Genomic DNA, 27,797 nt, shown 5'->3' with positions numbered 1-27,797 from the left:
ACCCCATTGTGCTTTTGATTTGCATTTCCCCATCTTTTCTTGGCCATTTGTCTATCTCTGAAGAAATGTCTGTTTAAATCTTTTTTTTTTTTTTTGTAGCAGGGATTGAACCCACGGGCACTTAACCACTACGGCACATCTCCAGTCCTTTTTTATTTTTATGTTGAAACAGGGCCTTGCTGAGACTGGCTTTGAACTTGTGACCCTCCTGCCTCAGTCTCCCAAGCCACTGGGATGACAGGCACGTGCCAACATGCCCAACCTTTGCTCGTTTTTAATTGAGTGATTTTCCTTTTTACTGATGAGTTTTACATGTTCTTTGAATATTTGTCTCATATTAAATGATCTGTAAATACTTCTGCTATTCTGTGGGTATCTGATTTTATTAATAGCATCTTTTGAATTAAGGTTTTAATTTTTTAAAAAAATTTTATATGTTTATTTATTTATTATTTTTATGTGGTGCTGAGGATCAAACCCAGTGCCTCACACATGCTAGGGGAATATTCTATCAAGGAGCTACAACAACAGTCCAAGGTTTTAAATTTTGATGAAGTCCAACTTACTTGTTTTTCTTTGGTTGCTTATGATTTTGGTATCATATCTAAGAAATTATTATATGATCCAAGATTATGGAGATTTACACCTTGTTTTTATTTAACAGTCTCATAGTTTCAGCTCTTAAGTTTAGGTCTTGAATGCACTTTGAGTTAATTTTTGTAAATGGTGTGAAGAAAAGGTCCAACTTCATTCTTTTATATGTGGCTATCTAGTTTACCCAGCACCACTGTTAAAAGATTATTACATGAAAAGACAGGCCACAGATTGGGAGAAAACACTTGCAAAAGATATATAGCAGATGAAAAAACTATTACCCAAAGTCTGTAGACAAAGAATGCTTAGACCTTAACAGTAAGAATGCACTCCAGAAGTAAGGCATGGAGGTGCACACATGCCTTTAATCCCAACAACTTGGCAAGCTGAGGTAGGAGGATCTCAAATTTAAGCCCAGTGTTGGCAACTTAGGGAGACTGTCTCAAAAATTAAAAAAAAGAAAAGAAACAAGGGTTGGGGATGTAGTTCAATGGTAAAGCACTCATGGGCTCATTCTCCAGTACTACAATAAAGTTCAAAGACCTTAACAAAAGAAAATATATAGATATACATATGGAAAGATGCTCCATGTCATGTCATCAGGAGAATGCAAATTAAAATGAGATACCAAATATACCTATTTGAATGGCCAAATCCAGAACACTGACAACATCAAAGGCTATCAGGGATGTAAGAGTGCCAAGAACTCTCATTCATTATCACTGGAAATCCAAAAGGGTACAGTCACTTGAAAAGACAGTTTGGTGGTTTCTCATAAAACTAAATATACTCTTAACATATGACTCAGCAATTCTGCTTCTTGGTATTTTCCCAAATGAAAACCTGCATCTGGATGTTTACAGTAGCATTATTCATAACTGCCAAACTTGACCTTTGGTAGGTGAATAGATAAATAAACTCTGATAAATTCCAACAATGGAATATCATTCAGTGCTAAAAAGAAATGAGCTATCAAGTCATGAAGCAACATGGAGGAAACTTTAATGCATGCTACTAAGGAAGAAGTCAATTTGAAAAAGCTATGTACTATCAAGCTTACAATCATGATACAACATTCTGGAAAAAGCAAATTACGAAGAGAGCATAAAGATCAGTGGTTGTACCAGGCACAGTGGTGCAGGCCTATTATCCCAGCAACTTGGGAGGCTGAGGCAGAAGGATCACAAGTTCAAGGCTAACCTCAGCAACTTATCAAGCACCTCTGGGTTCAATTGCCAGTACCAAAAAAAAAAAAAAAAAAATCAGTGGTTGCTATGGGTTAGGGATGAACAAGTGAAGCACAGAGCACTTAAAGCAATAAAGACTCTGTTATGATACTATAATGGTAGATACACGCCATTATATGTATTCCAACCCATAAAATGTACACCTAAACTGAATCTTACTATAAACTATGAACTCCGGGTCAGAATAATGCATCAATATAGGCTTGTCAATTTTAACAACTGTACCACTCTGGTGAGAGATACTGATAACAGGTTATGCATGTGTGGGAAGAGGTTACACACTAAAGCTCTGTACCTGCTGCTCAATTTTGCTATAAACCTAAAACTCCTCTAAAATCAACTCTACTAAAATTTTAAAAGGAGACAGAAATGATATTTTATCTCCAAAGACTGGTCATGACACCCTTGATGAAAATCAACTGAACGTAAACTATAGGGTTTACTTCTGAAAACTCAATTCTATTTGTTGATCTATGTGTGTGCCCTTATGCTAACACCACACTGCCCTGATTACTGAAGTGTGAGGCCTCCAAATTTTCAAGAATACTTTGGTTAAATTGGGTTCCTTGCATTTCCATATGAATTTTAGGTATGGCTTTGTTACAAAAGAAAATGGCAGCTGGAATTTTGAGAGAGATTATATTGAGTCTATGAATTACTATGGGTAGTAATGATGTCAGGATTTCCTATCCACACACATGGGACATTTTCCATTTACCAAGTTTTCTCTTACATGGGTGGGGATATATGTTCCAAAACATCACTCAGAAGTCTGAAATTCCTAATAGTACTCAAACTTTTATATACTGTTTTTTTCCCCCTCATGCACATATATCATAAAATCTGATTTATAAATTAAGCACAAAGATTAATAACAATAGTAAAATAGAACAATTATAGCTAACAATATACTGTAATAAGTGTTACTTAAAACATGGTTATTTCTGGGATTTTCCATTTACTATTTTCAAGTTGCAGTTGATTATGAGTAACTAAAACCATGGGAAGCAAAACCATGGATAAAGGGAGACTACTATATTGAAGTCTATTACTTTCTTTCAATAATGTTTTATAGTTTTTGATCTATAATTCATATATGTATACATATATGCATATATATTTGGGTAAATTTCATTCCTAAGTATTTTATTCTCTTTAATGCTATTATAAATATTTAATTTCCTTTTCAGATTATTCAATGTTAGTAATATAGAATAGAAATACAACTGATATTTGTATACTTATTAGGTGTGGACAGTGCTGAACTTATTAGTTCTGATAATTTTTGGTGAACTTCTTAGGGTTTTTTTGTTTTTGTTTTTCTTAATAAATACAAGGTCCTGGGTTCAATCCCCAGCACCACCAAAATAAATAAATAAATAAATAAATAAGATCCTACCATCTGTAAAAAAGAAATTTTACCTCTTCTTCAACAATTTATTTTAAATTTCTTTTTACTGCCCTAAGGACCTATACAGAACTTTTATTACAATGTTGAATAGAAGAGGAAAGAACAGATATGCTCATCTTTTTCCTGATCTCAGAGGGAAAGCATTCAGTCTTTCACTATTATGACTGTCAGTTGGGGGTTTTGCATAAATGTTTTTTACCAAGTTGAGGAGGTTCTGTTCTAGTCCTAGTTTTTTGAGTGTGTTTATTACAAAAGGGTGCTGAATTCTATCAAGTGGTTTTTCAACATTAATTCTTTTTTGGGATAAGCTCATAGTACACAATCCTTTTAATATGCTGCTAGATCATGTTTGCTAATATTCGGTCAAAGATATGCATCTATATTCCTAAATGATAATGTTCTACAGTGATGGCTTTTTCTGGTTTTATCAGGATAATAATGCTGACCTGACAGAATTGATTAGAAAATGTTCCCATCTCTTCTGTTCTTTTGGGAGAGTCTATGAAGGATTGGTATTTAAACTTTAAAAAGCTTAGTATAATTGAAGTTTATACTTCAATAATAATAGAAGTTTAGTATAATTAAGACATTTGGGCCTGGGATTCCTCCATCCCACCACTTTATTATTAACTCAATATCTTTACTTGTTAAGGGTTTTTTCCAAATTTTCTAGTTCTTGAGTTAGTGTTCAGAAGTATGGTAGTTTGTATAGTTCTGAGAAATTTCTCCATTTCATCTAGGTTATCTAACTTGTTAACATACAATTGTTCTTAATATTCCCTTATAATCCTTTTGATTTCTGTAAAGTCATTAGTATATCCCTTCTTTCATTCCTAATTTTTAAAGAATTTGAGTTTTATATCTTATTTTCTTGGCTGGTTTAGTTGAAGGTTCATTAATGCTATTGTTCTTTTCAAAAAAACCAAATTTTTGGGCTGGGGATATAGCTCAGTTGGTACAGTGCTTGCCTCAAAAGCACAAGGCTCTGAGTTCACTCCCCAGCACTGAAAAAAAAAAAAAAAGTTTAATTAATTTTTTAGTTTTCCTATTATTTTCAATTATTTCTACTCTAATCTTTATTATTTCCTTCCTTCTCTAGCTTTGAGTTTTTCTTTTTCTGACAAAGTATGAAGTCATTGATCTGAGTTCTTTCCTCTTTTTTAGCATAAGCCTTTATAGCTATAAATTTTCCTCTAAACAATCTCATAAGTTTTGATATATTGTGTTTTAATTTCATTCATCTTAAAGTGTTTTCTGCTATCCTCTGTGACTTCCTCTTGAACCACTATTTATTTGAGTATGTTGTTTAATTTCCATATATTTGTGAATTTTCCACATTTTCTACAACTGGTTTCTAATTTCATCCCAGAAAAATTATTGTGTATGATTTCAATTATCTTAAACTTATTGAGAATTATTTTACAGACTATCGAATGGTTTATCCCACAGTACTTTCCATGTGCACTTGAGAAAAATGAATATTCTACTATTAGGTGGAATGGTCTAGAGATGCCTGTTGAATTTAATTAGTTGATAGTGCTATTCACGACTCCTAGTTCCTTGTTAATCTTGTGTCTAATTATTCTAATAACTGACTAAAACCTGGGTGTTGAAGTCTCCAAATATGATTATATATCTGTCTCTTTCTTTAATATTGTCTGGCTTTGCTTCATGTAATTTATAGGATTCTATTGTTAGATGCATATATGTTTATAATTGTTTTATCTTCTTCACTGGGATACCCTTTTATCACTATATTCTTCTTTATTAAACCTTATAGTTACACAAAATATATTTTAAGGAATAGAATTAAATTCTGAATAACAAATATATTATTACCTGTTGGATTCTTAATTACACAGCTAGTAGCTCCATGAAGATCAGCATGAACATAGATGTCCCCTTAAAAAAAAGACAAATAAGAAATGATATTTAAGTCCTATTTCTTTTTTCCTTTCTTCTTCTTCTTCTTCTTCTTCTTTTTTTTTTTTTTTTTTTGGTAAAACAGGGTCTATGTTGCCTATCCTGGTCTCAAATAACAGTTCAAGCAATCTTTCTGCCTCAGCCTCCCAAGTAGCTACAACTACAGGCATATGATATTGCACCTGGTTTTAACTCCTGTTTCTAAATGTGAAAAATGGTTACAAAATTTAACAATTAAAAATTAAACTTTCAAAAAAACTACTACACTGACATTGGAGGATTAAAAATTATTTTACATAGTTGTGGATCAAAAATCCACAGATTAGTTCAGCAGTACTTCAGGAATATCCACTTAAAATGAGAATTAAGTGGCAAAGCACATCTTCAAAAAAGAACTATAAAGTATCAAATCTTTCTACTTATTAATTCTGTCAAATAAAAGAGTACAAGTACCTGATCTAGTCATTTAAGAGAGAATTTTTTTAGAATTTTAATCTTACCTACCTGGTGTTAAGTATCTTTTCACAATTATTTCATTCTGTTGCTGATCTCGTCCACCTATAATTAGATAGTTTTCTGAGCTAATGAACCACAAAAATTTCTCAAACCTACCAAATGGAAAAAAAAAACAAAGTTAGTATTTTTTTCTTCATAGCTGCCTATATTCACACCCTTTTCACAAAACAAACAAAAACAAAAAAACAAAACAATTCTGACTATGTAGGTTAAGACATCATGATGATTTAATTATTTTTAAAATATCAAGTTGAATTTCACTAAAAATCTGAAACGTAAGATATTCTTAAGACATTCTTAGAAGAAATTCTATGTTTAAAAAACGTTATCTCCTTACTCTGTATAGATAGCCTTCTTAAAAAGTCAAGGATAACTTTTAACAATGAATTACACAAACCCAAAGTATTAGATGTCAAATGGTCCTTAGGTTTAGTTTTCTTTCAGTGGGGCACTGAATAGGCTTGGACCACTGGTAAAAATGCAAAGTTATATTCCTGCTCTATCCTCAATATATATTTTAGTTATTGATGGACCTTTATTTATTTATGTGCAGTGCTAAGAATTGAACCCAGTGCCCCACACATGCCAGGCCAACTACCACTGAGTCACAACCCCAGCCCCTCCCAGTACTACAGTTTAAGTAGTCAAAATGATAATGTTGAATATCAGTCTTAACAAAATTATGTTATAACTGTGTGAATGTAACAGAGCACGAGTAAGAAATAAATGACATTCTTCTCTTCCACAGTTAGAAATCAATAATAAGACTGTAAAACAGAAAAAAGTAAGCATTAATATAAGGACATTACAAAGAGAAATGGAAGAAAAGAGAAGGCAATGGGAATAAGGTGAAGAATTGCAGAGCTACTGGTTTTGTAATAAACTTTATAGAACCGCTGGATCTTCTAAACAGTGTACATGTATAATGTTGACAAAACAAACTAAGTTTTAAAAAGGGAGACACTTACCAATATACTTTTCTTGCTTTCTGAATAGAAGTGACTGTTTGAACTTCTTTTAATGTTTGCTTTGTTTTCTTTTCTGCTGATTTGAATGCCTATTTATAGGGGAAAAAAACTTTTAAAATAATTTGTTTAGAATGTATTTAAATACACCAAGGTAGGGGCTGGGGAGATAGCTCAGTAGGTAGAATGCTTGCCTTGTAAGCACAAGGCCCTGAGTTCGATCCCCAGCACCAAAAATAAATAAATAAATAAATAAATAAATAAATAAATAAAATACACCAAGGTAACAATGGGACCAGAAATAGATTTGTTTTTGTAGTACTGAGGATTGAACCCAAGCCCAAGGGCACTCTACCACTGGGCTACATCCTCAGCCACTTTTTTTTTGAGACAGGGTCTCCCTAAGTTGCCCAGGCTGGCCTTGAACTTACAATCCTTCTGCCTCAGCCTCCTACCACGGCCTGAGTTACTGTGATTACAAGCATGCCCCACACCAGCCAAGAAATAGTTTTTTTTTTTTTTTTTCATAAATATGCACATTTTTATTAAGTATCAAAAAATGCAATGATTATAGTAATTCACACATTTCACCTACCAATGACTGAAAAATTTTTACACACTAACATAAACATATTCAAAAGTAATTAAGAACAAATAATTTTTGCCTTAAATATTAAAATAATTTAAGTCCAAGCTTTAACATGTAAATATTAGCTCAAGACATACAAATAAAGAACTACCTTGTTCACTTACTAGATTCCAAGTGCCTATCATGTTGGTTCTAAGTGGATATAATAGTGAACAAGATGGGGACAAAGCCCACTCCCATACCCCCTGGGGTCTAGGAAAAAAGGCAACTATTAAACCAGTACTCATTTCAATAAACATAAGGTAAGTGCTTTTAAGAATGCTATCAAAGTATAACAAGGGAACACAATTTAAACTAGATCTTGATCAAAGAAGGTATCTCTGAGGAAATGGCATTTAAAGGATCAATGAATTTATCATACTAAGAATAGGAAGAAGAGATCTATCAAGAGAAAGAAAAGATTGGCAAGTAGTGATCACAGGACAAAACATCAAGAAATGAGGTCAGAGCAGTAGATAACATACATTAAAATGACTGTTCTGTTCCAGGCAGTATTCCAGGGATTAGGATGCAGCAATCAATAAAAGACACAAAGAGCCTATTTTACACAGGGTGCAGCTCAAGGGCAGCCTGCACAACTTAGTGAGACCTGTCTTTAAAAAAAAAAAAAAAAAAAAAAAAAGGGTGAAGGTGGGTGCAGAGTACTCCTGGGTTCAATACCCAGTACTGGGGTGGAGGTGGGGGGGAATCCTACTTTTATGCAACCTATATTCTACAGGAAAAACATAAATATTCCAAAAGATACATATCAGTTGGGAAGATGTTTTTTAAGAAGAAAATCAACAAAGGAGAGTTCAGGGTGGTACTAATTTTAAGTGGTCAACAAAGTCTTCTCTGGTAAAGTCTCAATTTAAGGAGGTAAGTGAATAAATGGAGTGATTAAACCATGAAAAAAAAAAAAAAAAAGAGCATTCCAGGTAGAGTAGCAAATGCAAAGGCCCTGGGAGGACAGCAATTCACCATGGTTTTAAGAATAGCTAAGATTACAATATAGCCAGAATGAATGTTTAAGAGGAAGAATGCAGGTGAAGAGGTCAGAAGAAAGCAGATCGTACAGGCCCTTGAGGCCAGGAGAAGGGTTCTGAGTTGAATAAAAATGGTTAAGAACTAAAAGATTTAAGCAAAGGAGAGAATGGACTTCACTTGTGATTTAAAAGCATCACCATGACTGCTATGTGGAAAAAGGCTGTAGTGGGAAAAAGGTAGGAGAGACAGATCCAGTTAAGAGAGTACTGTTAATAGTCCATATGAACACAGATAATAAAGGGATGGCCCATGAAAATAATAAGTGACTACGTTCTGGTTAATACTTCAAAGTAAAAACCAAAAAGATCTGCTGATAGATTGGGTATGATTTATGAGCAAAAAGTTCAGGACCTCTCCAACATCTGAGCAGAGAAGAATGGAAGTGCTATTTGCTGAAGTGGAGAAGAATGGAATAGGAAGAGGTTTGGGGAAAAAAATAAATACTGGAAATACACAATTAAATTTAAAAGATATTTCTGAATTAAAAAAATCTCATTTAGGGCTGGGGTTATAGCTCAGTGGCAGAGGGCTTGCCTAGCATGTGTGAAGCACTGCGTTCAATCCTTAATACCACATAAAAATAAACAAATAAAATAAAGCCATTCTGTCCATCTACAACTACAAAAAAAAATCTTTTTAAAATCTCATTTAACTGGATATGGGGTGCACACACCTATAATCCCAGTGGCTTGAGAGGCTGAGGAGGTTCATGAGTTCAAAGCCAGCCTCAGCAACTTAGCAAGGCCCTAAGTAATTCAGCAAGACCCTGTCTCTAAATAAAATTAAAAAGGGTTGGGGATGTGGTTCAGTGGTTAAGTGTTCCTGAGTTCAATATCCAGTACCAAAAACAAAAACAAATAAACAAACAAAACCAAAACTCATTTATATAGAAGAAATAATTAAGACCATTAAAAAGCAGACAAAAAAGTTCATATTCACTCTAATATTAAGTACCTTCTCAGCAGCTTCAACAGTCTTTTGTGTTTTCTTGGCAGCATATCTCTTGTGATCATAGTACCTAGAAAAACATATCTCTAAATTTTAAGTAAAATCTTTATTCTTCAGTTTTCTACTTATTTCTAAAATTTTACAGATTATCTAATCATACAAAACAAAGCTGTATAATGCGCCACATTAAATTTTTTAAAAGGTGTTTTCAGGGGGGAGAGGGTTCCCACAATGTGAAGGGGAATCAAGAAAATTTTAGTACAGTGTATTTTCCAGTTTCCCATCTTTATACTAAAATAAAGTATTAATACTGGGGGGTGGAGGGTGAGGAGTATTTTCACCAAAACAAATGTTTTTAACATTCTTAATACCCTTATCTGACTTATTAGACATAATATGTTACCTAAAATTTGTGTTCAAATGACTTACTTTTTGGCATTGGCATATGCTGACAAGCTGAGATCAACATCAACAAGCAATGGCTTATTTTTCTGAGGCTTCTGTAGCTGTTTGTTCTTTTGCTTTTTCTTTTTTCCTTTGGGTGGTTCAGTTTCATTTTTCTCAACACTGACATCACCATCAACATCGTCATCTTCCTCCTCTGATAATAAGTATGGATTTCTATTAAAAATATTCAATAGTATTTCACTAATGTCAATGATATCACTTTTTTATTTTCAGTTTTTTCCTCAATGAAATTATAAATGGCTTAAGTTTCATCACTTGGTGTAAATTAATATTCTGAGAATAAATTTCTAAATTATACAGGAAAAAATTTAAACAAATACAATGAACAATTAAAATAACAAAATAAAGATAAGCGCTGATCACTTAATTAAGAATCAAACTTACCTTAGCAGCATTGTAACATGATTTGTTTGTAGTTTTAATTCTTTGATTGCACTTGCAACAGGGTCTCCTTGAGCTTGGGCTTCTTTCACAATTACCCCGATTTCTGTCCAATCTATCTGGTTGGCTAAAGCACTTCGAACTACCTGAATGGCTCTGTCAACTATCTGTAGGTTCATTTCTATGAGTTCTCCTTTCAGTTTGTCTATTTCCTTAAAAAACAAACCAAACACATGTACTATAATGCCAGTTGAGGTTATCATTTGTAAAAAACATGAAAAAGCTAAACATACCTGAGCCTGTTGAAGAGCTTCTAATCTGTTTTCGTGATCCTTCCGGACATTATCTAATTTCTTCAGTGCTTGCTTTTCCTTTTGGTGACAAAACACACTTCTTAAAAAATTAGATTTCTTCTACTTTTTGGTTGTTTCTCTTAACTCCTAAAATTCACTTTTCTTGCCCCACCTCTGCCCCCTTAATGCTAGCTCAAGTTCCCCCCACCCCCAATCATTCTCCCACCAGAAAATATTCTATGCTCCCAAATTACTTCTCTCCTTCTCCTCATCTACCTCTTGCCCTAAACAAGGAAGGTGTTCTGAATAAAGGTTATATTAAATTGTAAGATATGCCCCTACTTCCCTTGGCATTATTCAAACAGCATTCAAAACATTCTTTTCTTATGGCATAAAAGTCAAGTTTGACAGAATAAATTCCTTTTTTTAAAAATTCATTTTTACTGTAAACAAATGGGATACATCTTGTTTCTCTGTACATGAAGTAGAGGCAGACCATTTGTGTAATTATACATTTACCTAGGGTAATAGTTTTTGATTCATTCTGTTTTTTTTTTTCCCCCCACCCCTCCCACTCCTCTTTTCCCTCCATACAGTCCCTCCTTCCTCCATTCTTGCCCCCTCCCACCCCCCATTGTGTGTCATCATCCGCTTATTAGCGAGATCATTCGTCCTTTAGTTTTTTGAGATTGGCTTATCTCACTTAGTATGATATTCTCCAATTTCATCCATTTGCCTGCAAATGCCATAATTTTATTACTTTTTTATGGCTGAGTAATATTCCATTGTGTGTGTGTATATATATATATATATATACACACACACACACACACACACATAAACAGTTTCTTTATCCATTCATCCATTGAAGGGCATCTAGGTTGGTTCCACAGTCTGGCTATTGTGAATTGAGTAGTTATGAACATTGTTGTGGCTGTAGTATGCTAATTTTAAGTCCTTTGGGTATAGGCCAAGGAGTGGGATAGCTGGGTCAAATGGTGGTTCCATTCCAAGTTTTCTAAGGAATCTCCACACTGCTTTCCAGAGCGGCTGCACTAATTTGCAGCCCCACTAGCAATATATGAGTGTACCTCTTCCCCACATCCTCGCCCAACACCTATTGTTGCTAAGAATAAATTCTTAAAGAGCAGAAATTACCAAACACCTTTTTATTTACTTTACATTTTCTCAACATTATTGCCAATATTTTACGAAGCACTTTCATTCTAAATTAGTAATACAAAGTTTTATGGTGGTTATTTGATCTTTTATATAGCATTTTATCACATCTAATTTACATTTCAAGGTTGATTTGGGGTAAAATTTTCTAGCAATAGTAACAGCACCAAAAATTAATGAATACTAAAATGTGGGATGAAATAGTAAAAAGATTTACAAGAATACTATTAAAAGAACACACAAAGATTGCCAAAATAAATTAGTGCTTGGGACCAGAAGTATTTCAGATTTTGAGTTTTCTGGATTTTTGAATATTTGCATAGATTTCATCAGCTGTAAAGACTTAACCTGAAAATCTAAAATCTGAAACTTCTGAGAACCAGTGATGCTCAAAAAGTTTCAGATTTTAGAGCATTTCAGGTTTTCAGATTAGGGATGCTCAATCTGTACTTTTAATTTTTAATCTGAAGCCAGGCACAGTGGCACCTGTCTATAATCCACTCACTTGAAGGCTGAGGCAGGAAGATGACAAGTTCGAGGCCATTCTCAGCAACTCAATAAGGCCCTAAGTAACTTAAGACACTTTCTCAAAATGAAAAATAAAAAGGGCTGTGGATGTAGCTCAGTGGTAAAGCACCCCGGGGTTCAATTCTCAGTACAAAAAAACAATTTTTTTTTTTTTCAATCTGAATTTTGACGCACATAAAAACATGGGTATCAGTGTTACTGTTATGCATCTGTTCATTAGCCAAAGTACTATAACCATGTAGTAACTGTGTAATTCATTTTACTACCTGCTTTGAAATTGTACTATTAACTAATTTTTTGAAATTAAAAGGGAAGAGGGTACAGGATTCGCATAACCTGAAATTTTTGCACATACATTTTAAGACTAGCATTTTTTAAAAAATCAAGTCTCTTCTAAATCAAGAATGACTATTACCAATTTATGAAATGTTCTGCAGCACATATTCTAAAAATATGGTCAAATGGGGATGGGGTTGTAGCTCAGTGGTAGAGGGCTTGCCTGGCACATGTAAGGCACTGGGTTCAATCATCAGCACTACATAAAAATACGTAAAATAAAGGTATTGTGTCCATCTACAATTAAAAATTTAAAAATAAAAAATATGGTAAAATGTGTTGGAAAAATACTGCATATTAAATCCTCCTCATGGAGTCACAACACACAGAAAACTAAAGATTTAGCTTTAGCTGGGTTTGATGGCACACACCTGTAATTCCAGCTATGTCAGAAGCTGAGGCAAAAGGATCCTAAGTTTGTGGTCAGCCTTAGCAACTTAGCAAGACCCTGTCTCAAAATTAAAATAAAAAGGGATGGGGATATAGCTTAATGGTAGAGCACCCATGGGTTCAATTCCCAGTACAGAAAGGAAAGAAAATAAAGACCTAGTTTTATTAAAGTCTAGTTTAAAAAAGGGGGGGGGGGGGAGGGGAGTCTATGATAAATAGGAGGGGATGGTTGTAGCTTAGTTGTAGATTATGTGCTCAGCATGCAGGAGGCCCTGGGTTCAATCCCCAGCACCAAAACAAAACAAAAAAATATGATAAACAAATAAACGTATTTGAACAGAGAACAATCTTCACCTCTCTGGCCCATTTAAAATCTCCCTAGAATGGTATTCTCATAAATGCAAAATCTGAGAAGTTTTAGGTTACCTTAATACAAGAAATCATATGAGGGCATAAGTAACAGCCTTACCTTCCCACTTTATTTCCCTTTAAAGAGAGTATCTGACAAATGGATGAAATCATGGGAATATACTTTTCAACAATGAGACCTCTCCTGGTCCTTAATCAGAAACCAAGAGATCAGGAAATTTCTATACTATTTCACACACTACTTCTGAAAGGCTGTTCGTTGCTAAATGAAAATATCACCTACCCATCAAATCACTCAGAGACTACTGATTTAATATGAATATTTTTAATAATACCATACCTGTTGTAAAGCTTTTAAATCAATTTTTTGACCTTCTATCTTCGAATAAAATTCATCCACGGCCTTAGTAAAGAAACAAACACACTAGCTGTAAAAACAGCATGGTCTCTACTTCAAATGCATACACAGAACTTCTCAAAGAACTTGACCACATTTCCAGTTAATGTATTAAAGAGCTTAATAGTATCAAGAATCAAATGAAATTCAAGTCTTTGGTCCTTCCCCTTCAAATAAAGTGGCAACAATTGTTTCCAGTAGCTGTATATGTGACTCCATTGATCTTTAATACCCAGATTCATAGCAAAAGAATATATTCAATTCTCAACCAAAGCAAACTGATATTAAGATCTCATATCATTTCAGCATTTCATAATGACAAGAACATATTCAATTCTCAGTCAAAGCAAGCTGATATTAACACTTCATATCATTTCAGTATTTCTGAGGAATACTTTTTCAGAAAAGTATTTGTGAAATAATGTAAAGTGATAAGTTTTTTTCTGGTCAAAAAACATAACTAGAAAACCCACCTTGTCAAATGATTCAAATTCTATATATGGACATTGTGAATGTTGAGAAAACAAGAAAGGATGAAATTCCTCATACCTGTAAAACATATTTATTATATCACATTCAAGAACATGAATGAAGATCCAAAGCAAATTGACCCATGCCTACATGCTTACGTGAGTATGTCTTCAACTGGTTTATCTACTTCCAGGCTTGGTTTTATTTCTCTTTTCTGAATGATATATCCCTACAAAAATCCAATAGTAAAGTTATTTCTATTCATCATTAGTAAAGATTTTCTTTCCATGACTAACATTTTTATTGATTTTTGTAAGCAAAGATATACTTTGATTAGAGAAGAAAAATACTTATAAGGTATGAGGTAATTTTAAACCTGTTTATTACAGGGATGTTAATCACCAAATTTTTAAAAAGTTTAGCAAATTAAAATGTGCTTCTCTATTGAAAATCAATTCAAAACTATTTACAGGAGCTGGAGATGTGGCTCGGTGGTAGAGTGCTTATGTGGCATGAGTGAGGCTCTGGGTTCAATTCCCAGCACCACAAAACAAAAAAACAAAACAAAAACCCAACTGTTTACAAATTCAACTTTTCTGGAGTGCTGATACTGACTTGACATAGTACTTTCTATAAAAGGAGCAGAACAAAAATTACAAACCCATACCAATTGTAAAAACTACCCTGGGACTGGAAATATAGCTCAGTGGAACAGCGATATAGCATGTACTTAGCAAATGTGAGGGTCTTGGGTTATTCAATTCCCAGCACCCAAAACAAACAACAAACGGGGGAGAAAATCTTACCCTGGAATAAGTATATCACAAATATCATTTTTTAAATACTAGAACAAAATGTACATATATTGATCCTTTAATGAACATTTAATTTCTGGAAAATCAAAATAAATGTAACCACTCCAATACACAATTAGAGTACATGGTATTACCTTTCCATTGAAATTGGATGTTGTTTTCATATATTCTTCTGCCTTCTGCAGACAAATGAGTACTTTTTCAATATCTAATAGGATAAAAAAAGAAAAAGGAGTGCCAATCAAGTGTCAACCATTTTTAACAACTATGTAGAAAAGCAGAAAAGTATTTAATTCAACTTTCCCTTCACGATCTGAAAGGCACTTTATTCAAACTAAATTCCTATATATATTTGAGCCTGTATCTAGATTCTTTATTCTGGCTATGCCTTCTCCAAAAAGTTACTGTTTAAATTACTAAGGCTTCATAATATATTTTAAGCTGTGAAAAGGTTATACAGATATTAAGAGTAATAAATCACTATTTTAGAGCTTTCCTATATGTTTTCACATGCTTCTGTTCCAGATGAGTATCAGATTCATTTTATTAAAAAACAAAACAAAACAAAAATACCTCCTATTATCATTTTGGAGGGGGGGAATATGCTGATTTAGTGTATTTCAGAAAGTTAATCAATTTGCATCTTTTAAACACAAATTATTCCTAAACCTTAAGAAATGATATACAACCCCATAATATAAACACCAAGAATAATTTTTTAAATATTGCACAAGAAAAAAATATTACACAAGATAAGCTACAGGTTAAATTTTGTTAAATGCAAAATCTTCCATTTTCCTTATATTTCCTCTATTTTATTTTCCTAATATGGCAGTTAAATTAGGTTCCCTAAGTAGTTACAAAAGCCTAGTTTGATCACACAGTCACAGCATAGAACTAAATAAATCCAAATATTTGAATAATGCTATTTCTAGAAGCATTGCATGTTCTAGGTTAGAAAGCTAATGAATTCATCTCCTTCAGACTCTAACTGTCCTAAGCTGAGCCAGTCCCAAAACTTAAGAGATATAAAGAGAAAATATTCTAAAGTGAAAAGTTTTCAAGGCAGATCAAATGATTGAACTGGCCAGGAGTAATGCACACTTATAATCCAAATTACCCGGAAGACTGAGGCAGGAGGACATCATGCTCAAGGCCGGCCCAGGCAACTTGGCTAAAGTGTCTCAAAATAAAAAATAAAGGGATGGGGATGTAACTCATTAGTAAAGATTTCTGGGCTCAAACCCCAGTATCTGGGGGAAAAAAAAAAGCATGAGATTGAACTGCATATTACTATGGATAAAGCTGCACAGTGGAGTAGGACAGGAATCCCCACATGCATATGATATTCATAAGTCAAAGTTTTTAAGTCTAGAATTACCTATTCATTTATTACTTTATCAGAAATAATCTTCAAGGGGCTGGGATATAGCTCAGTTGGTAGAGCACTTGCCTAGCAAGCACAAGGCCCTGGGTTCAATCCCCAGCACCACCAAAAAAAGAAATAATCTTCAGTTTTCTTTTTTTGCAGTGCTGAGGACTGACACAAGCTAAGCAAGTGCTCTACCAATCAGCTATACCCTCAGCCACAATTTTCAGTTTTTAAAAAGGAAACAAATGGGGTTGAGGGGTGTAGCTAAGTGTAAGGTGCTTGCCTAGTATGTGCAAGACCCTGGGTTCAATTCCCAGTACTGGGGGAGGAGGGAAAAAAAGGAAACAAATGAAAATGTACAAAACTTCAAAACTTATACCATGCAGACATACCTTTACTTTCAAGTTTTTCATCTACTTTGACATTGCCAGAGAATCCATTTTCTATAAGACAGTGCTCAATGAGAGCCGGCCCATAGGCTATAAAAGCAGAGAGAACTATTTTTAGGATTTTCCTATAAAATTAAATAAAAATGTAGCACAAATTTATATCCAAACAAGAATATTCTACGCAATTAAAGCAGTCAGTGAAAATAATAGTAAGTTTACTTATTTTTGAAGTATGATTCAAAATAACAATTAAAGTACTTAAATTTAAAATTATAATAAGCTTAGAGAAATCAGGTTAAGTTATAGAAATAAAAATAGTATTCAACCACATATAAAAAAGGTTACAAACTATGACCAGAGGGATTATCACTAGAATGCAAGGTTGGTTATCATCTAAATCTGGTTTAAAGTCCCCTTTAAAAATTGGGCAACAGTTGGGAATGGTGGCACACAATTATAATTCCAGTGACTCAGGAAGTGAGGCAGGAGAGTTGCAAGTTCAATGCCAGCCTCAGCAACTTAGTGATACCCTCAGCAACTTAGCAACACCCTGTCTCAAAAAAAGAAAGAGAAAAAAAAAAAGAAAAGAAAAAAAGAAAGGACTGGGGATGTAGCTTAGTGATAAAGCACCCCTGGGTTCAACTCCCAATACTGAAAAGAAAAAATAAAATCTCTAACAATAAAACAGATCATTACTAAAAGATAATTTTTTTAAAATATCATTTTAAACTCCTTGTTCAAACTTTCAACCAGAACCATAAAAGATTATAGAGTCCTGAAAACCACATTATCTTATAAACATTCCATTACTCACGAAGTAATGGGTTAAGAACCCTCTTCAGTAGTTCTCCTTTAGGTGCACTGGCTATTACTTCAGTCAATCTGTGAAACAAAATTGATACACCTCTTACTATCTTACATTTAAAAAATCTTATAGTCGTGTTCACATTCACACTACTTTCGTCTTATTCAACTGATCTAATCTTTATAATACCCTGCAAACAATAGAAATTAGTTCTCTTATAGGTGAAGAAATGGGTCATAAAAGTGTTTTAACATGATCAGCAGCCTGGGACATTTCGAAGAGAAATCAACTAAGTCACATTTCTTATCATCAATTTGCCCATTCATAAGCGTCATGAAAGAGACATTTTTTTTATATGTTAAATGTTTTTTGTAAATCACACCATATCTTAATGTCTAAAATGGCTTTATCTAATTAAGCATTTAATAAGAACTTTTAAGGATCCTGTAGTTCAATGTGGTTCCCAGATCAGCAGTATCAGCATTACCTAAGAACTTGTTGGAAATGTAGATTCCTGGGCCTTAGAGTACGTATTAGCAAAACAGGGCAATCTATGTTATAACAAGCCTTGCAGGTGACTCTGATGCTTGCTAAACTTTTAGAACCACTACTGTAGACTGTCAGTAAAAGCCTTCAGGCCAGAAAAGTACAACTATAATCACTTTATACTACCATATTTCCCTTTTTCCTAAGTAATCCAAAATTTCTATCTCTTTTTGCATTCTGCCCAGGATATCTGTCTCTCTTCTCACAGAACAATAAGTTGTCCCCTCTCTCTACCAAGAAATCATAAACATCTGAAGTAACCCAAAACTTAGTTTAAACAGACATGTATTTGTTACGACAAATAAGGTTTAATTGCTTATATACACATTTATGTAGTTCAAGTAGCCTGAATTTAGTTAAGAAAGTAAACAAAATAAAATTTTGACAGTTTTTCATATTCTGATATATAACCTATTTTTACCTCAATACAATACAAAATGAGTTTAAAACAAAAGATGTTACCTTTCCAAAGTAAGCAAAGGTTCAGCAGCTCTAGCATGATCAACTGGATAGCGTTCACGAACAGCAAATTTAACATCATCTGCCTCATCAGTTCGAAACCTTAGAATATTTAAAATTAGGTACTCATAATCTGTAAGAACAATGTTCCCCTGCAACAGAGTAAAATACAACTTAATTATTTTTCAAAATAGTCATGAAACTTCTTAAAAATTGAAAAGGAGGTAGTCTCTTAACAACCTAACTGATGTGACAGAAGTTACAAAACAAAATGCACCAAAGTCACATCTCAACAATCCTCCTTGAACCTGCCCAGCAGACTGTGAAACAAATTCTAAAGACTCAAGTTTGAAACAATATCTAGAGCAACATCAAACCCATTGTCTGATGCTACTACAGAAATTGCTAACACAAGCACAGTCATTTATTAACACCTTGATAACTATACTAGCTGAGCTCTTGTTTATATTTGCATGAGCCAGAATATAAACACTGGCTTATTAAAAAAAGCAAAACATATTATTTTAGAAGCCAAGCAAAGGGCTACTATACCTTTTTTTTTTGGTGGTGCTGGGGATTGAACCCAGGGCCTTGTGCATGCTAGGCAAGCGCTCCACCAACTGAGCTACATCCCCAGCCCCAGGGCTTCTACTATACTTTTGCCTGCAATTTGTCTTTTAATAACAATCGTAATAGACTGTGACTGTGGCTCAGCTGTGGAGTGCTTGCCTCACACATGTGAGGCACTGGGTTTGATCCTCAGCACCACATAAAAATAAATAAAATAAAGATATTATGTCCATCTACAACTAAAAATATTTTTAAAAAATCGTTATGTGGCCTAATGAATTAACTCAACAAACTTAAAGCTACATACTTAAAAGATGTTCACTGCGATTTATTTATGACAGAGAAAACAAAACAAAACAAAACAAAAAAAAGACAACAACGAAGAAGAACCAGTCTAAATGTAAAAATCTGGGAAACTGTTAAATCCATTATGATAGATCAATATAACAATAGTAAAATGCTATTACCTTATGAAGGCTATGTTAAAAAAAGGAAAACATTTAAATATGGAAAGAAAAAAAGCAAGACATGGGCTGGAAACGTAGTTCAGTGACACAACACTTGCCTAGTCTGTACAAGGCCTAGAATTCAGTCCCTAGCACCACCAAAAGAATAAGTCAGCAAGACACCAAAAAAAATTCTGTGGAAGGAGAAGGTACATGTTGGTAAAATGAAATTATTTACTAAAGATTAACAATTAAAGACTTAATTTCAAAAATGAAATTATAGTGGGGCATGGTAGTACACTGTAATCCTAGCAACTCAGGAGGCTGACACCCTGAGCAATTTAGTGAAAACCTGTCTCAAAATAAAAAATGAAAAAGGGCCTGAGATGTGGCTCAGAGCACCCCGGGAGGAAAACATGAAATTATTAGGGCTGGGGACAGTGGTAGAACACTTGCCTACTAGCATCCTAGCATGCATGAGGCCCTGGGTTCAATCCCCAGCACAGACGAAAACAAAAACCAAACAAACTAATGAAGATTTAGAATGAAAATTACTATATTAGAATGAATATTACTATATAATCTTTTCAATTAAAAGGGGGGGACCTAAAAAGAAAACTGCCCCCAAAATACAACCTTACAAATTTATTAGGGAGTGAAGATACATTTAAATTTTTAAACATTAATTTTAAATTAAAGAATATAAAATTAACTGCAACTGGGGGCAGTGCCACATGCCTGTAAGCCCAGTGGCTAAAGAGGCTGAGGCAGGAGGATTGCAAGTTCAAAGCCAGCCTCAACAACTTAGTGAGACTCTAAGCAACTCAGAGAGACCCTGTCTCTAAATAAAATAGAAAAAAGGGGTGGAGATGTTGCTAAGTGATTAAGCACCCCTGGGTTCAATTCACAGTACCAAAAAAAGAAAAAGTTAACTGGAAAAGGAAAGTTAAGGGCTTATAAAGAAATTCAGTGCAAGCACAAGGCCCTGGGTACAATCCCCAGCACTGCAAAAAAAAAAAAAAAAAAAAAAAAAAAATTCAGATGGTGTCTGGTTAAGACATGATTTAAAGAATAAAAGGCCACAGAGCCTGGAACATAAAAGGTAGTCAAAATTTGATTTCGCTGATCAAATTGTACAGTTATCAGGAACATCTAGAAGATTCCAATAAGGAAGATTACTTCCCTAAAAGGGTTTTCCTTAATCCAAAGTTTCCTAAAAGTACTTTATAAAATGGGTTTCTTACCTTCTGTTAAAAACAATTCTGTGATCAAGTAAGTTTTGGAATCTACTTAACATTTCCTTCTGTAAGAAATGTAACCTATCACATTACCATATTAACTAATAAGCACTAGAGTGAAAAAAAATTAATCTTACTTTATTCTCAGGGTTCCTCAAACTTTCACAACTATGAAACCCATTTTTCTAGACATACCTATTATCTTATGGGATATAATATCCAAGAAACATAGTTTGGAAAATACTGCACTTGATTCTGATGTACTTAATAAGCCACTTTCTGATCTTATGTTTCCCAGAGTCTTTCCTGCTGCTAACTTAATAAACCTACTTTTTAAATTTTTTTGACACTGTGAATTGAACCCCAGGTGCTTAACCACTGAGCTACTCCCAGTTCTTTTGATTTTTCATTTTGAGACAGGGTTTTACTAAGTTGCTGAGGTTAGCTTTAAACTTGGAATCCTCCTGTCTCGGCCTCCCAAATTGCTAGGATTACAGGCATGTGCCACTGCACCTGGCCTAAATCTGTTTTCGTAAATGCATGCGAGTAGCAATAAACTTTCCTTAAAGTCTGACCAACTCTAGATGTACCACACATCAAAACTCCAGGCATTTCAGGTGTGGTAGTATACACCTGTAATTCCAGCAACTCTGGAGGCTGAGGCTGATGCAGGAGGATTGCAAGTTCAAGACCAGTCTCAGCAATTTAGCAAGACCCTAAGCAATTTAGGGAGACCCTGTTTCAAAATAAAAAGGGCTAGGGATGTGGTTCAATGGTTAAGTGTCCCTGGGTTCAATTCCTGGTACCAAAAAAAAAGAAAGAAAAGAAAAAATTCCAGGCACAAAATCTCAAAGATCAAATGCTTATATATAGAAAGTAAAGAACAATCTTACTGATCTATTCTTTTTCTAAAAAAATTTTTTTAGTTGTAGATGGTTACAATACCTTTATTTTATTTATTTATTTTTATGTGGTTCTGAGGATGGAACTCAGTGCCTCATATACAAGTCAGGCAGGCGCTCTACCACTGAGCAACCACCCCAGCCATCATGATCTATTTATTTTTAAGCATCAACGAACATACCTCTCACAGGTAGCACAGTGACTATGGAAAAATCCCAAGCACATTCTTTCATATATAAACCCTTAATATCTACTCCAAACCCATCACTAATTTGACCTTTGGAACCTAGATAGTATGCATGCCTACTGCTCAGAGCCTTCAAATGGAAAAGCCCTAAATACAACTGGGTATCCTAGAACAGAAAAACTATGAGACTGAAGAAACAAAATTATGTACCAATGTTAAGTTCTTAGTTGTGACAAATGTTCTGTAAGATGTTAACATTTACAGAAACTAGGCGAAGGATAACAGGAACTTTTTGTGTTTACAACTTTTCTCTAAAATTATTTCTAATAAAAAAGATTATTTAGATTTTAAATACTACTACTAATAATGACTACACAAACGTATGCTATGGAAAGAATACTTACATATAATTATGATGGGCACCTTATGATGATTATATGATGGATATTTTTTCCAAGGACAATTAATTTTTTCATCATATAACCATCATAAAATGCCCTTTTAAAGAGTTTTGTTGAATTAAGAGACAGAGAATGCCAAGTGTTGGCAACAATATGGAGCTAAGAAAACTCAAAATCATCAGTGAAAATAATATTGGGTAGAACATAATGAATACCTCAAACATTGAATAAAAGGTAGACCCACCCCCAAAATGAACAGAATATTGATTCTATTCCTTTACCCCATCCCTCATATTTTACTTACCCTATCATAGAGTTCAATGATTAAATGATAAGCAGCTTCATCACTTCCAAACTGAAAATCTACAATTCTATCCACACCAAGCTGTTTTGCACTGACTAACCTCCGACTTTTCAAATGTTTTCGGCACTAGCAAGAAAGGAAAAAAAGGCATTCATGTAGTAAAAGTAAATTCCTAACCATTTGGTACTGGTTTATTAAAAACCTTTTTCTTTTCATTACCATTAGGAATAATATTTAAATGGTAGTAAAACAGTGTAGTTGTAAAACAAAAGCTTGTTGATGATAATTAAAGGAAAAAATTCTAAACTGATTGCTAATTCTGAAATAGGATGTCATATTCAGTTTTTAAAAAATGACAGACCTATAGCAAAACATGCTTTGTTCCTTTATACCACTGCTTAATAGATACCTTGATGATTTCACTCAAAGACATAACTCTGTGTGTGTGTGTGTGTGTGGTGCTGCGCATCAAACCCAGGGCATCTGACTCTAAGCAGATACTCTACCACTAAGCTAGATTCCCAACCTCTTCATTTTTTTTTAAAGTCTTTTCCTATGCCAATCTGTTAAGTATCCAAATTTCCTTGTGTGTGCTTCACTGTTTTCCAAATTTTTTCCACTGATCTTCCACTTCAAATATAAACTAGCTGATGAGTTTATGGTATGCCAAAATTTAATCCCCCTACTTACATCCATTTACCTTCTATTCAACTTTTGATTACTCTATTTCATATCTAAGTGTAATAATTCCTATTCTTTATCAAATGCCATTTCTTATATTCTTAGCCATAGCTTTTTTTTCTTATTAACATCTGAAATAAAATTAGCAAGATCCAGTCAAAAGAAAAGAAAGAAAAAGACAGACAAGGTTAAAATGAAAAGTCATACTAGAAAGGACAGCAGTTCAAACCATGGAAAGAAAAAGATATTTTTGATCATGGTAAGCACAGATTGATATATAATACATCCATACAGCTTGGTCTATTTTTTTTTGGTAGTACTGGGGATTGAACCCAAGGGCAATTTACCACTGAGTCACATCCCTGGCCTTTTTATTCTTTGTTTTGAGATGGGATCTCACTAAATTGTCTCAGTCTTCCAAATTGCTGGAATTACAGGCAGGCACAAAGCTTGTTTTCTCTCCCTACAACAGCACAGTGAGAACAATTTTCTCACAGTAGTTGGCAACTCCAAATTTAAAAACCAGGAACAATCACTGCTATTTATCACATACTAGGCCTGACTCTGCCTATGCCAAACAACAGTTAACAGCTATTTATTTATAAAGTGCTTAATACTGTCTGCTCCATTGGAGGGAATCTTTCTACACATTTAATGACAAACACACCAGATTCAGAATTCTAAGAAAGTTTTGTTGTTCTTTTCAGAGTGACTGGGTCTTATGGATGTGGCCTGATCTGGAAATGTTCATATGATCTACTATCACCTCTCTAATAGCTATCCTATTAACTCATCTGTAAAACTGAAATGATAATGTTAGTTCTTGATATTCCACTGACTTGCTAACCAACTTAATATAAATGTTTCTATTTTTAAAAGTACCTTACAAGCCAGGCAAGGCACGCACCTGTAATCCCAGCAGTTCAGGAGGCTGAGACAGGAGGATCATGAGTTCAAAGCCAGTCACAGCAAAGCAAGGCTCACTAAGCACAGAGTGAGACCCTGTCTCCAAATAAAATACAAAATAGGGCTGGGGATGCGGCTCAGTGGTTGAGTGCCCCTGAGTTCAATCCCAGGTATCAAAACAAAAAAGTACTATATAAATTCAAAATGTCAGCTGAGGTTGGTACACGCCTACAATCCCAGCATCCCAGCAACTTGGACCTGGGAGGCTGAGGAAGAAGGATCTCAAGTTTGAGGCCAGTCTGAGGCAACTTAGTGAGATTCTGTTTCAAAATGAAAAATAAAAAGGGCTGGGGATATAGCTCAGAAGTAGAGTGCTTCTTGGGGCTGGAGTTGCAGCTCAGTGGTAGAGTGCTTGCCTGGTGTGTGGGAAGTATGGGTTCAATACTCAGCAACCCATATAAACAAAAAATAAATAAATAAAAGATCCGTTGACAACTAAAAAAAATTTATTAAAAAAAAAAAAAGTAGAGTGCTTCTGGATTCAATTTTCTTCCTGGTGCTCAGGAAAAAAAAAAAAAAAAAAAAAAATTCAAAGTGTCATTTATCAAGGACAACCCAAGAAAGAACTACTTCAGGTTAGTATTAAGTAAACTAAATGTCAATAGTTGGGCTTGCTGATACATGCCTTTAATTCTGGAGACTTGGAGGCTGTCAGGAGGATTAAAAGTTATAGGCCAGCAACTTAGTGAAACACTGTCTCAAAAATAAAATAAAATAAAAAGGGCTGAGGATGTAGCTGGTCCTGGGGTTCCATCCCCAGCAGGACTCCTCCCAAAAAATAAACAAACTTCAATAATTTAATAACTTTGCAACAGCTCTTATGAAATGGGGAAAACCTAATTTTTAATCAAAAACAGATTCTAAGTTGCTGAGATAAAGTTATTCTCTAAAAAGTCTCTACTGAAATACTACAATGCCACAACAAATTTCTAAAGAACAGGGGAGAAGGAAATTAACATATCCAGAACTCTTAACATATATAGAACTCTTAATATGTGTCAAGCATTGTGTTAGATACTTTACATGTTACTTTAATTAGCTCTCATCAATAACTCTATGAGGGAGTTACTAACCACATTTTTACATTAAAGAAACTAAGTTCTAAAAGGTTAAATAAGTTTTCCTGGTTACAAAATTATTTAGTGGCAAATTCATTAATTCAAAAGTTAGGTATATCTAACTCAAAAGTCAGTTTTCAGTATCACATGAATTTTTAACATATAGTTGTATCAATAACATGTCAGGCATGGTGGTACATGCTTGTAATCCCAGTTACTCAGGAAACTTAGGCAGGAGGATCACAAGTTCCAGGTCTGTCTGGGCAACTTGTTAAGACCCTCCCTGTTCCAAAATAAAATAAAAGGGCAAGCATGTAGCTCAGTGCTTGCATAGCATGTGCAAGGGTTCAACCAAAATGCTCCCCATCTTCTCCCCACATATACAAAAAGGGCACATGCCCACAGATGTAAAAATCTCAATTTAATATTAAAAACAAAAGCAAAGAGAGAGGTGAAAAATAAGATAAAATGACTTGGTAACGTTATTAACATCATTAAATATTCTAGCAAAATACAGAACAGGGAGAAGAATACAGTTCACAAAGTTGAATTCTAGGTGATAAGACTAGGGGAAAAATGGGGAGGAGGGGCAAATCATGGAACATCGACAATGCTAGGTTACTGAATATGAATTCAGAAATTAGAGAATCATATCAAGTGAGATGACTAACGAAAATGATGCTTTAAAAAATTAATGTTTGTCTAATAGAGAATTGTTTTGAGGGAGGGAAGTGGACTACAGTTAAGTTTGGGATAAAGGCTGAACTGGAACTTGAGTGTGGGAACCGAAAAAAGACCTGGAAGACAACAGGGAGAAGTCAATAAACACCTACTTTGTTCCTCCCACCCCTATCAACTATTCCTTCTACCCTTATCTGTGTTTTATTCATAACAATATAGAAAACCCAAACAGCTTAAAAACTCAATTGTCAGCGATCAAGGGCTTAAAATTTAGCTTCCAGTATAACTTAAAATTTACCTTCATGGCAAAACTAGATGGCATCATATTCTTTGGCCACTCAAATTCTGTTGTGTGAATCCGTATGCCAGATTCAAGTAAAAGTGTTGCTTTAAAGTCTGGTCTATAGAAGAAAAAAAAGTCATTTTTTAAGGGAATTTGCCAAAGTTTACTCAATAAAAGATTTAAAACATGGATAAGAAAATCAATAATCTCATAATTACCAAAGAGAAAACAAATCTATAAAATGTTCTTACTTTTGAAGACGAATAAGATATGTCTTATTATCCACATCATAAACATTGTTTACTCTCATTCCCAGCAGGCTGCAAAGACAAAAGAAACATGTAACAAAATCTACTGTTTGAAACATAAAACTACACACAGTTTAAAGCTGAAAAAGGGGAAGTCTACAGCTCTAAAAAAGTGGGAGGCAAGTTCGGAGACCATTAGGCATTCTGTCCGAAACTTAAGCGTAACCACTTATGCACAAAGTGGTCTATCAGCCTTGGGAACACCTTTCGTCTTTGAAATAACTCACTCCTTTTGGGAGGGAAATACAGTAAAATGTAATCAATTAATTTATGACAAGAAGAGATAAGAGACAAACGAGTCCCCCGGAAGTATGAGAAAGGTCACACGGCTGAATAATAAACAAAACCGGAATCCAGGTCTCAGTCCCCATCTGCTAAAGCCGGTTGAAACAGCAATGTTAGCTCTCTCTGGCCTGAGGGCCGTTGAGGAAACCAGGCCTCCAGTCTGGAAACCAGGGAACAGGACCGATCCGGCGTCTACTATTTGACCAAACATTTGCTACCAAACCCAGGTGGCTCAGGCCGACAAGACAAGAGCGCCGCGACAGCGGGACAAGAGACCCGGCGAGACAAACCAGGGCACAGAGGGCGGGGGAAGAGGCCCGCGGTCCCTGGGGCCTCCCGGGTATTCTGCGGGCGGCAGCGAAGACGCCACGCGCTAGCCCACCCAGGCCTAACCAGGTCCACAGAAGACTGGGAGGAAATAAGGGGACACCTCAGGCTGGTCTCGTTTTCAACGTGGGGCCCCTGATCTGCTTCCTGCAGTTCTAGTAGGAGCCTAGCCACCTACAGGACCGTACCTAGCATTCAGCTCCGCCAATACGGCGCGGAGGTCAATGGTGCTAAAGCGCGTCTTCATGGCGAGGTGTAAGTGTCGCTACCGCAGTTTCCTCCACTGCCAGCCTGACTCGACGCCGCTACTCTTCCGCGCAGGCGCACTTGAAGGAGCTCTACGGTCGCTCTGAAGACCCAATATTAATTGAAGCGAACCCGTTTGCGTATGTCTGAAGAATTTAACTATTGAATTACTGTCGACTCGCTTTTCGTTACACCAGAACAATTGGAAATAAATACAGCCAAACTATTCTCATAAATCTGCATCCCTTCCTCGAACATCAGCGGATCACTCTGGTTACCTTGTCCCCTTGTGTTTTGGAACTCAAGCCAACCTCCTTAGTGACTCCTGCTGGTCATAATAATTTTTGAGGGGCATATCGGGAGAATTTCCCCAGGTGGGCGATAGGGCTCAGTATGGAAGAGCAATGGCCATGTCCGCTGAATTTCTTGGACGCGT

The 27,797-nt window shown here is 34.9% G+C and overlaps 1 protein-coding gene across 3 annotated transcripts in view; it reads right to left on the bottom strand.

The window, feature by feature from the left end:
• Nucleotides 1-27,517, bottom strand: part of NEMF (nuclear export mediator factor) — a 42,625-nt gene extending 15,108 nt beyond the window's left edge. Inside the window, exons 1-18 of one of the 3 annotated variants that reach the window (XM_079118890.1) lie at nt 27,304-27,453; nt 26,447-26,515; nt 26,211-26,313; nt 22,527-22,652; nt 18,481-18,629; nt 17,482-17,549; nt 16,671-16,757; nt 15,041-15,114; nt 14,250-14,320; nt 14,094-14,169; nt 13,564-13,626; nt 10,422-10,499; nt 10,132-10,340; nt 9,709-9,900; nt 9,286-9,349; nt 6,660-6,748; nt 5,680-5,783; nt 5,092-5,154 (exon numbers count right to left, since the gene is read on the bottom strand). In XM_079118890.1, coding sequence (XP_078975016.1) covers nt 5,092-5,154; nt 5,680-5,783; nt 6,660-6,748; nt 9,286-9,349; nt 9,709-9,900; nt 10,132-10,340; nt 10,422-10,499; nt 13,564-13,626; nt 14,094-14,169; nt 14,250-14,320; nt 15,041-15,114; nt 16,671-16,757; nt 17,482-17,549; nt 18,481-18,629; nt 22,527-22,652; nt 26,211-26,313; nt 26,447-26,515; nt 27,304-27,362 — 1,744 coding nt within the window. In that variant the 5' untranslated portion in view covers nt 27,363-27,453. Of the gene's footprint in view, nt 1-5,091; nt 5,155-5,679; nt 5,784-6,659; nt 6,749-9,285; nt 9,350-9,708; nt 9,901-10,131; nt 10,341-10,421; nt 10,500-13,563; nt 13,627-14,093; nt 14,170-14,249; nt 14,321-15,040; nt 15,115-16,670; nt 16,758-17,481; nt 17,550-18,480; nt 18,630-22,526; nt 22,655-26,210; nt 26,314-26,446; nt 26,516-27,303 lie in introns of those variants that run through there. The other 2 variants (XM_079118891.1, XM_079118892.1) reach the window with 2 other exon arrangements.
• Nucleotides 27,518-27,797: the final 280 nt, after the last annotated feature.

The sequence above is a fragment of the Sciurus vulgaris genome, assembly GCF_902686455.1.
Source record: "Sciurus vulgaris genome assembly, chromosome: 2".
In the NCBI taxonomy this organism is placed as follows: domain Eukaryota; kingdom Metazoa; phylum Chordata; class Mammalia; order Rodentia; family Sciuridae; genus Sciurus; species Sciurus vulgaris.
This window is presented reverse-complemented; position numbering and strand designations above follow the sequence as displayed.